The 15,454-nt window shown below is 37.7% G+C and overlaps 1 protein-coding gene across 1 annotated transcript; it reads right to left on the bottom strand.

Moving 5' to 3' along the window:
- Positions 1–6,276: 6,276 nt before the first annotated feature.
- On the bottom strand, positions 6,277–8,388 carry LOC117298880 (protein FAM43A-like). Its single transcript, XM_033782237.1, has one exon. The coding sequence runs from the start codon at positions 8,184–8,186 to the stop codon at positions 7,473–7,475; it is 714 nt and encodes a 237-aa protein (XP_033638128.1). The 5' UTR covers positions 8,187–8,388; the 3' UTR covers positions 6,277–7,472.
- Between the last annotated feature and the right edge of the window lie 7,066 nt (positions 8,389–15,454).

The following is a 15,454-nucleotide window of genomic DNA, read 5'->3' as shown; positions in this document are numbered from 1 at the left end:
AACAAAATGTTTGTCCAACACCAATTGGTTTTGTTGGGCAATTATCGACCAATAATTGTTGAAGTTACTTTGCCCAACAAATGATTTGACCAACGTTTTTGCAGTGTGTATATAGCTGGATTACTTAAAGTGCTTACACTATCAGTAACTGATTTGTAAGCAAAAACAAATTATGTAATGTTCATTTAAGAAACAAAGAGTCGAATAATGTAACGTTATTTATTTTGTTTGTATTATTTTATTTACTGACTTATTTATTTTACTGACTTATTTATTTTGTATTGTTACTATAAGATTTCCGGTCACTTTACTTCCCAAAGTCGACTTATCCTTCGACACAACACTTTTCAAAACTAAACTATACAAAAACATTATGTCAACCTGTAGTAACGTATCACTCCGATACGCTTTTCCCGAAATCAAGATTAGGTTTAATGTATACTTATTTATTTATTTCATAAAAATATGTGGTTGTGACGCAAACGATTCTCAGAAAAACGAACATAATCAGTATACTATAGCCAATAACCCAAGACGACTAGAAGGAAGTTTCAGTTTAACATATGGAAGGAATTTCTCTGAAAATTATTCCATGGAAAACAAACGCAGTCAGGTGAGGGCTGAAAACCCTAAACAGCAGCCTTTAAGCCTAAACATCTGACGTCACACTTTGAGATTTGTGAATTACCCCACAGAGATTTGCTGTTGAGCCCACGCACATAATCACCTTTGACCTCGCACCATTTCACATGGCCGTCATGTGATTTGCAGTAAAATCTGACGTACATGTGTTTATATGAACCAATACCTGTCTTTATTCTTGTGGATATGGACCGACAGGGGACCAGTCTAATGTTATAACTTCCTTTGACGCTTCACGGTGCGGGATACCATACGGGAAGTCATGATGCAATGTATGGCATCACTAACCACCTATCAAGGAAGTCGATTACCTTCTCATTATTTGTATGATTTCGTCATCTAATTCTCAAAATATGACTATTTTCAGTTTTGTTCAATATCCCTTTCAGCCAAGGTTTTAAATAATATCTCTTTGTTGGTGACAGGAAAAATATAACGAATGACAAAATAATATGCTCGCACTGGACCTTTAGCCATGGATGCTTTGCAATTTTCTGTATTATTAAATGTCTCTACTTTATTTGTTGGGGTGTTTGTTGGGGTGCTTGTGTGCTTGTCTGTTTTTTTGGTTTTTTTTTAGTGTTTGCTTGCTTGTTATGGTGTTGGGGTTTTAGTTGTTCTCTCTCTTTTTTGCCACCAGTCCCCCAAAAAAGAAAATATGTTTGTTGGGTGTGTTTTATATGTTTTTCCCTTTCCCTTTTTTTTAGGGGGAGGGGGGCGGTAGTGAGCCCTAAACAAGGTAGATTGGAAGTGTAAGATTTCAACCGGTTCCCAGCCAACCGGTTCTGAAGGACTGTCGACGGGGAATTTCCTCACCTATGTATTGGGCATACCAATTTTGTACCAAATAAGGTTTTAAAGCTAAATGCGGTCATCGTTATCTTATTGATACGTCAGGTAACAATCAGCAACAAAAACAGGTCTACAAAGCAAACACAATGATACGTCGTTGAAGTTTGCCCTACACAAACAACCCGCGACTCTGGTAGGCATACGCTATTATCATAAAAACAAAGATTAAAGGCACTGCACTTCTTTGGTTATTGCCAAAGACCCGTATACTCACTTATTGTATCCCATAACAAATCTGTGAAAATTTTGACTCAATTGGTCATCGAAGTTACATGCGAATACTGAAGGAAAAATCACATTTGTTGCACAAATTTGTGTGATTTTAGATGCCTAAAAAATATTTAAAAGACTTCAGGCTTGAAGCCTTAGGTATTTGAGTAAAAAATTACTTCTTTCTCAACAACTATAAAAAATACGTTACTTCAGAGTGCAGTTTTTCACAATATGTTATACCATATAGTACTCTATGGTTATACTATCAACAGCTCTCCATTGCTCATTACCAAATAGGTTTTTATGCTAATAGTTATTTCGAGTAGTTGCCAATGGTGTCCAATGTCTTTAAATCAAAGATGGCGTCACAACTAGAGTCACGTGAGTCTATATTATGGCTATATATCGTCAGGAACACGACTCCAGTTGCACGTTGTTGTTGTTGTTGTTGTTGTTGTTGTTGTTGATGAAATCGGTAATTTGCAACAATCAGAAAGCCACAACATTGAACTTCTGTCCCTGTAACGATCCGCCACAATCTTAGATACGTCATGATATCATAACAGTCATGTAATTTGTTGACTGAAAGATACTAAACAATATTTACAGATACAAGGTCCAACTAATCCATCAAATGTATCATCGGGAAATAAGTAAATAATAAATAGGTCAAAGTATCAGACCGTTTCCCCTCAAAATGTCGATTAAAAAAAATATGTTTTTGCCATCAACGCAATGTTTGTTTTTACTAACAATGAGTTCAAATTTTCACAGCTTCGTTATTTTATGCATATATGTTGAGATACACCAAAAAGACTGGTCTTTGACAATTACCAATAGTGTCCATGTCTTTAACTCGAGCAAACATAATAATAACAACTAACTAAAAACAGTCACCGGTCGGTACAATCATGTATAAAAATCTGTTTTCAGAGCCATTTTGAACACTCCTGCCGTCGATTTCACAAAGAGTTAGGACTCGTCTCGTCTCGAGTTAGGACGAGTAACTCGTCCTAACTTAGGATTAATCTTAAGGCCTGCATGTATACAGTGCAGGGTTGGGACTCGTCCTAAGTCATAAGATTAATCCTAAGTTAGGAAGAGTTTTGTGAAATCGAAGGCTGAGTCCTCCAAAAAGAGATGTACACAATGGTGGTACCCACAACTTTACTAAGAGTTTGTTCCACACCCAGCTTGAAACGTAATTCCTAGCAAACACGGCTGCACGGGCCCAATTTCATAGAGCTGCTAAGCACAACAAAATTGCTTAGCATGAAATTTCTTCCTTGACAAAAACAGGATTACCAACAAAATGTCCATTTGTTGCACAGTGTTTGTTACTGGTATTCAGTTTGCTCATCCTGAAAATCATGTTAAAAATTTGGTTGGTAATCCTGTTTCTATCGAGGCAGAAATTTCATGCTAAGCAAATTGTTGTGCTTAGCAGCTCTATGAAATTGGGTCAAGATGTGCTCATCATGCACTTAGTGAAGACGATGTGGACGTGCGTAGATGGTTGCTAGGCAACACCTACAAGTAGCCAATTAGATGTTGTAGAACTTGACCAATACGTCAGAGAATGACATAGATACCGAACTTTTTTTTCTTCAAAGATTTAATTACCTTTAAGACGGATATAAGTTTAAAACCTTACTGTAACTGAAAACATTTCAGGCTCAAAAATCGCTTAACTTCTTAGAATCCAAATATACATTCTTAGAATCCAATTACTGATTTTTTTTTCTTCAGAAGTACAAGGGTTTTATATGTCTTCCAAAGATGAACCAATTGGTAGGCCCATTGGTCATTAGCAAATTAGCATTAGCAAATACGTCATCCTTTGGCGTTTCGCGGCCGATCACCGTGTTTTTATCATGCTATTATACGATTTGTACAGTTTCATTCTAAGAAGTAGACATCGGTAAACAGTATTGTCAAAAGGCCCACACTTCGTGTATCACAATTTACATATAAAATAACAAACTTGTGAAAATTTAGGCTCAATCGGTCGTCGGCGTCTGGAGAAAATAACGGGAAACCCCACCCTTGTTTCTTAAATTTTCAAAAAATACACAATTCAAAACAGGACCAATAAGTATGATGGTTTTTTTTCTTCATTGTTTTGTATTAATTTATACTCTTGTTTTAACCAATGGACGTATACACCATGTATGTGGGCCATAATGCAAAATGGTTACACACTTCACGACACCAATTTGTGACTAACTGAACAAATCTCTCTTGTTTCGTTTCTTCAATTTATTCAATTGATAATTTATTGTGTTCCCATTTTCTCAAAATGCAATATGTACAAATCTTAAATGTCACATAATATCTTGTATTGTACTATTTTGTTTCTAAATGTAAAAGAGTGAAATACACCACTCTTTACTTTTCGAGCTGTCCGTTTTATGGCTCTTCAAAAAGAGTGGTGGTTATTTCACTCTTTTAGAGGGGTTTCACTCCAGGACAGAGTGAAAAATCACTCAAAAAGATGCAAACTTCAATCTAAAAGAGTGGAAGACCACTCGAAAAAGAGTTGTCCTTCATTATGGCTCTTCAAAGAGTGCTTTTTCCGTCTTTTACATTATAAAGAGAGTACTTGTTTATTAATCTTCGGTACTTGGTCCTTCGTCACCAATATGACAGACAGTTTCGTCATATAGTTTGCTTTATCATTTCCCATTCCTCAAATATTTCTCCAATGACTTGGGAAAAACAGTTTCACTGTAAAATCATTGTCGAATGCTGATATTGTATTCATTACGATACGGTTGTGCTGTCTCACGCGCTCTGACAGCCTTAAATTTAAGTCATTATTATTTTGATGTAAATGGTAATTCCTGACACCGGTTTGTAATGGGTTAGCACCGAGATTGAACATTTTTTAAGTATTATGGGGAGTGCTACTTTGTAAGAATCCGTTTTTTGTCTGGTTATACTTTATTGCAACGTCACAGCCCGAGTTGTTGCCAACCAAGGCTACAATGGAAATCCATAAATGAGAAACAACAACGGATAACTATTAGTTATTACACTTTTCAAACACTGGCTTAATTTCTTGAAAACAAAACAACCATGCACGGGTAGTTGTATTATGAAAATGAAATTTTTCAGAACAGTGTTAAATTAAATTTCTTTTAAGAGGCACTGGATCTTATTGGTAATTACTCAAAATAATTGCTAACATAAAAACGTACTTGGTAACGAGCTGTTGATAATATAAAGTAATTGTGAGAAACGGCGCCCTATAGCTCTGAAGTAACACAGTTTTTGAGAAAGAGGTAATTTCTCACAAAAATAATATAAAATACTTCATCTGCAGCCGTTTATTAAGTGTCTGAAAGCACACAAAGTTATGCAACATGGGTGTTTTTTCTTTCAATATTCTCTTGCAAGTTCGATGACCAAATTGAGCAAAAATTTCCACAGAGTTGATATTGTATGCTATGCATAATGTTGAGATACACCAAGTGGGAACACTAGTCTTTGACAATTACCAAACGTGTCCAGTGCCTTTAAAGACACTGGACACTATTGGTAATTGTCAAAGACCAGTCTTCTCACTTGGTGTATCTCAACATTATAACATACCTGTGAAAATTTGAGCTCAATCGGTCGTCGGAGTTGCCAGATAACTATGAAAGAAAAGAAAAACACCCTTGTCACATGAAGTTGTGTGCATTCAGATGCTTGATTTCGAGACCTCAAGTTCTAAATCTGAGGTCTCGAAATCAAATTCGTTGAAAATTACTTCTTTCTCGAAAACTATGGCACTTCAGAGGGAGCCGTTTCTCACAACGGTTTTTACCATCAACCTCTCCACATTACTCGTCACCAAGAAAGGTTTTATGCTAATAATTATTTTGAGTAATTACCAAAGGTGTCCAGTGCCTTTAAAACATCTGTGTTTTACTAACATTCGGTCGTCCATGCGAACCAGCGTGGTTTGTTTATCAACAAAAGAAAGGTCTATAAACAATCATGGTCTTCACATCAGATACAAGTTCAAAGCCACAATAATTTTCAGAACCCATCGCCTTCAGGCAGGTGTTTACTGTGACGTCACACTCCCGCAACACATCGATCAAGCTATAATCGTATGTGAAAATGTGGATGGATGGTCGTAGATTTGTTCTGATAGGCATAATACTATGCTATAATATGTAATAGTTCATATACCATACTGCTAAATAAAAATAGTTATTATAATAGTTCATAATTATACTTCGTGTTGTTATTTGGTTTAATTACAGAATATATAATTTCTTTACAAATGTTAAAAACATCAAGCAATGATGTTTGTGCATATCCAAGCTCAAATATTATTTACAGAATACAAAACTTGTTTAAACCTTTTGTATTGTCTTTTTTTTTTTTAATGGGTCGTCTTGTCATGATCAAAGCAGGCCTGTGGCATGTACATGGAATTATGAACACTCAGCCACTTACTAGTGGTTATTACTCAAAATAATTATGAGCATAAAAAGTTACTTGGTAAACGAGCAACAAGCCTTTTTGAGGTATGGCGGAAGTGATAGGAGTGCACTGTTCGGATTGAGCGCATACAGACAAATTTACCCAAACCTTATAGTTTTGTAGCATTGTGTCCGCCATGTCTGAAACAGGATTATGGGAAGCTATTGATAGAAAAAACATTGTGACAAATGGCTCCCTCTGACGTAATGTAGTTTTTGAGAAAGAGGTTATTTCTCACTAAATTAATATTAAATGACCTCAGGTCTGAAGCCGTTTATGTGCATCTGAGAGCACGCGCATTTTGTGCAGTAATGGTGCTTTTTCTTTCACTGTTCTCTTGCAATTTCGATGACCAATCGAGTCAAAAATTCCACAGATTTGTTATTTATGAATAATGTTTAGATGCAATAACCACAGGTGTTCATGCCTTTAACTCAAGTTTGCACGGAGGGAGGGCGCACGCCGTGCAATACCTTAGTTAATAAATACACGTACACAGGTTTGCTTTGATCATGACGAGACAGCCCCTTTAAAGAAAACTGGTGCTGGCATAATGCTATTTATCAGCTTGCTGTTTCGGTGTTTGAATGTTATAAACAATATTTTACATTTACCCCAAGATTTATAATTATAGTTCTTAGTTATAAATATCAGTTGATTTCACTAAATGCAAGTCTACATATATAAAAAAAAATCTCTTTTGTAGAATACTTCTGAACAGATCCTGCTCAATTCAAAAGAATTGTTTGCAAAATAAACTCTTCTTGATAAATGTGTATACAATTGCCTCGCACTGTTCTTAAATCTCAACAAACTTTAAAACTAACGCTTTTTTGCAGCAGAGTTTAGAAACACAGTTCCTGCTCAAATCAAAAGAATTAGTTGCAAATCTGTGTTGATCAGTTTGTATTTAAACAATTTCCTCACTCTGTTCTTAACACGAAAAAAACGTTGTTTTTGCAGCAAAGATTAAAAACACAGCTCCTGCTCAAATCAGAGTTTGCAAATCCTTCTTCGGCAGTTTCGCAGCAGAGTTTAAAGACGCAATTCCTGCTCAAATCAGAAAGGAATTGTTTGCAAGTTCTTCTTGATCAGTTTGTATATACATGTATATAACATCCTTACACTGTTTTCAAATCTCAACAATTTACAAAACAAACTTTTTTTGCAGCAGAGTTTAAAGACATCCTGCCCTTTAAATCAACAGATTTATTTTCAAATCCTTGTTGACCAGTTTGTATAGTAACAATTTCCTTACAGAGTTTAAAGACACAGTTCCCCCATCATTAAAGTACTTGGTCATCCTCCTCCTCCTCTTCCAACTCATCATTAGCATCAATCATCTGAGACACGCCCACCAATTTACCCTTCTCCAAGATGACACCGAGAGAAGGTACACTACCTCTCTTGGCCACGGGTGGCATGAAGCTAGACCGGTGCTCATTGAGTGCCTTCAGGCCTGCCAGGTCCAGGGTTCCTTCGCTAGATCGCCTCTCTGAGATCTTATCCTTGACCTTCATGTCTCGCTTGTACTCCTCGAATGATGTCTTTAAGCGCTCGGTCAGCATATCGCAGATCATCTTCGCCTTCTCCGAGCGGTTACAGATCACGGCGTGCACCCTCATCTCGACCTGCATCCGTTGGAGCTCGTTCCGGTGAATCCAGGCGAACACACGCGGGTACTTCGGGTGCAGCCCGCAGTGCGAGATCCGATGAAGCTGGAACGTTTGTAGAGCCATCGGTAATTCCTTAATATCGAGACGCTCCAAGTTCAACCCGTCCACGGCGATGGTCAGTTGGGCCTTAGCTGAGCGGGTTCCCTTGTTGGATTTGGACCATATCTCCAGTAACGGCTCGTTCAGGCAGTCGTGACCCTTACCCGTGACGGTACGGAGGCTCCCTAAGTAGCTGACATTAAAAGTCTTCTCCTTAGTCGGTGATGCGGCCAGGGAGGCCGGTATAGAATTTTTGGGTTTTCGTTTGAATATGGACAGCGCCATGGCAGGTTAATACTGTCTCTCCACCACACAGTACACGAGAGCACACTTTGCAACACTCAATCCCAACGACCAAGACATACACTCATCAAAAACATGCACGATCCAGTACTGAAGATTCCTAGGGAGTCACGCCGCATTAATAATTATGAAGACATACAATCGGCAAAACAGAGACGAATATAGCACAGACCGCCGAGTTGGATTCTACACTGAAGAACGGCTTGCTGTATATTATTTTATCCCCAAGCTACACTGAGCTATACGAGACACAGTGTTAACTCAGTGAGCGCCAAAGTCGGGCTAACAACCAACAAACAATGACTTAAAAAGGTCACGCCATCATTTACAAGTGCGGGGAAAAAACACTTTGAATACGAGGAGGGCAAAGTCATGGATGGGCAAAGTATCCTTGTTTATCAGAGCAACAGATCTCACGTAGGCACATTTAGAAACTATCCATCTCCAGCTCTATATAATAAACATATTGATACGATGTGGCTCTCTGCAGCTTTGCACTCGCGAATGATGGTTAGGCTTTCGGGGTGAATCAAATGAATTCAATTCGTTATTGGTTTATTTTATTGACAAAAAAAATCACCAAAATACAAAAAGTCACAGACTAAGGCAATTTGGTTTACAATAAAATTACATGAAAAATATATGTACATGTACATGTATATTATGTTAATTATAAAAAATGTTACTTGAGTTAAACAGACAAACAGAAATTGGGAAGACACCATTACCCCCCCCCCCCCACCCCCCCCCCCCAAAAAAAAAGTGTGTTTTCTAAATTAAAAACGAAACAAACACGAGTTCAAAACAATACAACTACAATACAACTACTCGGATCCACTGAATTTAATTCAACTCAATGCACATTTTATTTTATGCTTTTCATGTTGACAGTGATATTTAATCAATACAGTTGAAAACAAAACAGCAATGAGAGTTATGAAAAGATGGGTGCCACATAATTCAACAGTTATAAAACGTATAGAAATGTCAAAGATAACATCGAGTGTAATTAACATGCTAACCAACATGCAGGGAAAATTGTGTTACGCATACTGCTTTACATTTCCTTGTGACACCCAAGGACTAAAACACGACAAGGACAACCATAACAATGACACGGACCAGACCAATCAATATAAATAATTATCAAAACAACAGTCTCGGAACAATTAGTGTTTAAAGACACTGGACACTATTGGTAATTGTCAAAGACCAGTCTTCTCACTTGGTGTATCTCAACACGTGCATAAAATAACAAGCCTGTGAAAATTTGAGCGCAATCGGTCGTCGAAGTTGCGATATAATAATGAAAGAAAAAAACATCCTTGTCACACGAAGTTGTGTACGTTCAGATGGTTGATTTCGAGACCTCACATTCTAAATCTGAGGTCTTGAAATCAAATTCGTGGAAAATTGTTTTTTTTTTCTCGAAAACTATGTCACTTCAGAGGGAGCCGTTCCTCACAATGTGTTATACCATCAACCTCTCCCCATTACTCGTTACCAAGTAAGGTTTTATGCTAATAATTATTTTGAGTAATTACCGATAGTGTCCACTGCCTTTAAAGATCTACCAATATATAATCAATCAAGCAGTGATGTTTCAGTTTGTTAGAGAATGACTTGAGCGAACGAGACTATTTAATATCAGAGTTGAGGTTACTTCAGAATAGGGTACCATGAGAGCTTGGAGAGGATGCCATTCACACAACATCAATTTAACTTGGGGTTCCTTGCTTAATTTAAGTCAGTGTACCAAGGTTTGACAACAATTTTGCAAGATAACTTGTGGACAGAAACAATTGAAACAATTGTTGTCCTTTCACACAAGGAACATTCTGTAACAATTTAACAACCATGCTACAATTTAGCAAGGGACCCTTGCTAAATTGCTCTCGTGTGACAGCCGCTCGGGGTTGAAGTGTTGAACTTGAACATGGCTCCGAGATGATTATTGATATCATGGTGTTTATTGAAAGGACTCAAATCCCTCATCAGCAGACGGGGAGATGCTTTGTTCTCACCGACGAACTTTGCCCGGCTCGAAGGGTATAGAGTACTAGCCGTCCAAAACAAGTTCCCAGTTATTCTGTTGTTCAGTATACGTGGGATTTGTTATTGAATGAAATAAAATAGAATCAGTCTCTATTATAGCATTAAAGGCACTGGACACGTTTGGTAAATTGTCAAACCCAGTGTTCTTACTCATGATCCCATCATTATGCATAAAATAACAAACCTTTGAAATTAATATGGGCTCAATATTGGTCATCGGATGTGTAAGAGAATGATGAACGAAAAGTAGTCGCCCTTGGTGCATTACATTGTGTTCTTTCAGATGCTTAATCAAAGGCTGCAGCTAAAGTATTGTATTAATTGAGTGAGAAATTACCTCTTTCTTAAAACTACGTTACTTCAAAGGGAGCCGTTTCTGACAATGTTTTATGCAATCTCTATTGCTCGTTACCAAGTAAGTTTGAGTAATATTGTATTATCAAAAGTGTCCAGTGCCTTTAATAACAGATGGATAGATTGGGGGGGGGGGGGCAGCTGTGATGTAGACGGATGTATGAGTACTCACTCTGTGACTAGAATTAATGGAAATGGAGATTCAGCCTTGACAAGAGGCTAAATTTAGCCAGCGTGACCGACAATGTGCACAGCCCCATGAAACTACATTACATCGTGGCTGGTAGGGTCTTGGAATGGACGGGGAGGTGTGGATGTGTATGGAGGAGGGGTAAGTGGTGGTGGGGGGGGGGGTAAATGGAGGAGTAGGTGGGTAGAGAGGCGGGGTGGGAGGTGTTTTGGGTAGGGGTGGGATTATTCGGGAGCTGGTGGGTAAGGGAGGCAGTGAGGTGGGGGTAAGAATTGTATTATAAGCCCACCACACGTTTCTTTTATACATGCCCCCTCCTTTTGAGGGGGAGGGATGGTTTTGGGCATGTTTCATTTGGGCATGTTTCATTTGTTTCCATCAAATGTTGGGATTTATGTCGAAACATGTTTTATATAAAAAACGGTCACTGGCAATAATACACGTTCTACTTGAGGTTGAAAAAAAGCAGTGACGAGAGCGGGAATTAGATCAATGACCAACTGATCTATCTATGGTTGACGGTATACCTACATTTTTATCTTCGGGGTGCTTAAAGACAGTGGACACTATTGGTAATTGTCAAAGACTAGCCTTCACAGTTGGTGTATCTCAACATATGCATAAATAACAAACCTGTAAACATTTGAGCTCAATCGGTCATCGAAGTTGTGAGATAATGATGAAAGAAAAATAATCCTTTTCACACGAAGTTGTGTGCGTTTAGATGGTTGATTTCGAGACCTCAAGTTCTAAATTTGAGGTCTCGAAATCAAATTCGTGGAAAATTACCTCTTTCTCGAAAATTGTGGCACTTCAGAGTGAGCCGTTTCTCACAATGTTTTATACCACCAACCTCCTCCCATTACTCGTCACCAAGAAAGGTTTTATGCTAATAATTATTTTGAGTAATTACCAATAGTGTCCACTGCCTTTAACAGACTGGGCCATCCTTCCGATCGGGGATCACAGGATCGTAGCAGCGAATGCTAAGCCTAAAGGGAATACGACTTTACAAAATTAAAATCTTCCAAAAGTAAGAGCAAGAAAAAGAAGACTCGAACAAGACAAACAAGCACATCATGAGTGGAAAGTACAGCTTGTAAATCCATATCCCAAGTTATTTACCAATAATTACCCAGTCAGTTTCACGTTAGTTTTCAACACAAATAAAAGCGGTTTTCTAAATGTCTAAGCTTTAATAATGTTAATATATTACACCTTTATCGTTACCTTAGAATGAGACATTTTTAGTATTCATTTTTTTTTTTTTTTATCTCCACGGAACAATGTAGAGAGAGAGCCGACGATGTTTAAAAATACTTCAAAAAATAATGTTGATCTATATCACGGCGGGAGACCACTCTCTTCGCCCGGTCCACCCCCTTAACTTCGCTCTCCAGGCCCCCACTGGATTCGTTTTCCAAACCAGCCGTCGAGATTAAACAAGAAAATTGTTCACTCCTAGTTTCCCCACCCCATTATTAATCTTATTTTTTTTTTCTGCTGATGAATACGATGTACTATCTCTATGGACATGCTACCACATGGTCTTGCATAGTTTATCAACATTATCAGCAAGCTATACACCGTATCCCCCGCGGGCGTTCATCCTAAGCCGGGCATCGGTCAAATACCACGGCGGGAGATCACTCTCTTCGCTCGGTCCACTCCCTTAACTTCGGTCTCAGGGCCCCATCGACTTTCATCAAAACAGACAACAAGATCTCAAGCCGAGTATAACTCGATTTTTCATTCCGAAAAAAATATCTGTTTAGTATTCAAGTACGTCTCTCTATCACTCCACTGTTCCTCTACTCGAGAACATGTCTAAAACCCCGTGGGTTTTTTAAAGTACGAGTCTCAGAAACACGCTGCAACTAAATAGAACCGGAATTATGCCTTGATCAAGGCTACGACAGAGATACGGCGGCACTTCTTGCTGATAAGTTAAAGGACGCCCTCATGTGATAAAGGTTGTTTTAGTTTTCCCCGGGGTTACTTCATGACACCCACAGGGTGGCGAGGGGGGCGGGGCGGGGCATTTTTCAGCAAATATTAAACAAATTATTGACTGAAAATATTGACAACGGGGGACAAGGTGACAGTCTGGGTTTAACCACGATTTAATTCAGTTCAACTGACGATTAATACACACGTTCACATCACGTAATTATTACTTCACAGACACATGATCCAAAATGTATACACAGTCAGCTCCAAAAATATATGACAAACTTACAAAAGGGTATCAAAAATGTAAAACTATTAAATTCGCATTAAGGTCTTGGAGGCAACCAACAGGAATACTTTGGGTAGCGCATGAGTAATTTTGCAAACAATGTCTTACAATCCCTGGAAATAATGTGACAATTCGTATGTAAATAGATTCTCTTCTTTAAAATTGCCTGGAACTGGTTGCCTGAAAATTGCCTTGTGTGACAAGGCCTTTAGAATCAACTGCAACTTTCCTTGTTTTGTGTTTGACGCAGCTACAAAAATAAATTTGTTTTTTTTTCAAGAAAACACCTTTCCAAGTCATCTCATATAGTCTGCTAATACCGGTAGATTTCTTAATCAAAAATACTTAATAAAGGGAGGGTATACCTTTGGTAATTACTCAAAAAGTTCATCACTAAAAATACACAAGTAAAGAGCATTTGGGGCTGTTGATATTGTAAAAAAAAAAATTTCAGAAACGACACCCTTTCAAGTAATAGTTTAACAGAAAGAGGTAATTTTCAACCACAAATTTTAAACTGAAAAAGGCTTCAGACAAGAAGCGTTTCTCATGCATATAGAAGCAATCAAATTCCTGTTCTTGTTTTCCATTATTTTCTTGCAACTTGGGTGACTATTTGAGCCCAAATGTACACTTGTTTGTTATCTTATTACACTAAGTGAGGATACTTGTCTTTGACAACTACCAAAACTGCACCCTGCCTTTAATAGTTATCTAAAGACGTATTGACAAGTACATGTATTGTCTTTGTGTTTACTCGATTATTATCTGGCTGGATGCTTGCATCGGTTCGTTATAAAATGTTTGTGTACCAAAAATATACTTCATGTACATGTCAACGAGAATTGTTGAGAAGAGTACATTATTGTAAAACGCTCACAACATTATCATAGCAAGATTGGGGAAGTACATGTACTATTATTGTTCCATATCGGATGTGATCTGGCCATAGTCATTTTGAAGTGGGTACAAACGACAGTCACCAAAAAGGAGGCGTTGGGTGATGTTCCCAGCCCCAAAAGTGGGGTGGGGTTGTCCCGTTCCCAATGTTGTTTTTTGCACTCCGAAATTGCCACTGTCATAGTGCTTTTCAATAGGAGACTTTCCAACACTAGGTGGCAGCAGACATACCGGGTAAATTTCCATTGTTTACGTAGTTCTGAACATGCGCATAATTCTGAGAACAATGGATTTACCCGGTAAGTCTGCTGCCCTCTATCGTCCCAGAAAGTCTCCCATTTGGGATTTTTTTTTCTTCTAAATCGATTTAAAAAAAGAAGGAAACCCTTGATACTACAATCAGGAAATGTTTTGAGGATGGCAATTAAAAAAAAAAATGCGACCTGTTCGTGCATTCCTGGACCCATGAACACTAGATGGCAGAACGGGTCAAACATGATTTTGTTTTGAAAGAGTTATGTGGGCATCTTTATATGTCTGCTGCCACCTAGCGTTCAAAATCTGCCCTGGTCTTTAAAAGATGTCTTGTTGCTGTTATTTTATGTAGGCCTATAGGTTAAATACATTATACATAATTAGCAAATACATTATATACATACGTACATAATTAGCTTTTGTAGTCGATGATTCGCTTTTATCCGGGTACATACAAATGAATAAATTAATAAACAAACAATCTTTGTATAAACAAAAGGTGTTCTTCAATGGTGAAACTTTACCAACGTTTTGGGTGAATCACAACATTTGTAAAAAAGTTACCAGCAGAGAGAGAAAAAAAACTCTCTCCATTATTACCTGCACTGTGTGTCCCTAAAGATGTCAGCTGTTAAAAATAATACTAACAATAATAATATCAGTAAGGTAAAAATGCAGCGAAATTTATAATAATATTATACATGCATGCTTGAAATTCAATATAGACCAATAAATACAAATTAACTTCACTGAAGATTATACTGTACAAATGGCTCTACGAAAAAATATACAGTCTTTTTAAAAAGGTTTTATAGGAATACATTTCAGATATGTAATACTTGAAATTATTATTATTATTATTATTATTATTATTATTATTTGTCTATAAATTATTATTATGCGGCACACACCGCACACTGGTGTTTTTTCAAGGGATTAATATGGCTCTCGTCAACTGCAAGATGGATTTCATTTTACAATTTAGGTCGTGTCCTTATTGGTTGCTACAGCAACAAACTGGCTACGGCTAGATTTTCACATCATCATCCATAGCATTGAATTAAAGCTCATCGTTAACAACACCCCTAGCTACAGTCGTAGCCGTTATGCGTAGTGCACATCCTTAGCCGTATACGTTTTTTTTTTACCGGTGCACATAACCTGGATCGTTCCTACAGTTGGTCGATTTCCAGCGCTTTGTACGAAACAGTTGGGGTTCGAGGGAACAGTGAATAATTGTTTCTTGTTTGAACAATG

The sequence above is a fragment of the Asterias rubens genome, chromosome 13 (genome assembly GCF_902459465.1).
Source record: "Asterias rubens chromosome 13, eAstRub1.3, whole genome shotgun sequence".
NCBI lineage: Eukaryota > Metazoa > Echinodermata > Asteroidea > Forcipulatida > Asteriidae > Asterias > Asterias rubens.
Note: the sequence above shows the minus strand (reverse complement) of the source record. Positions and strands in the feature narration are given on the sequence as shown.

Coding starts and splice junctions, on each gene's coding strand:
- LOC117298880 (XM_033782237.1), bottom strand. CDS start 8,186: ATGGCGCTGTCCATATTCAAACGAAAACCCAAAAATTCTATACCGGCC.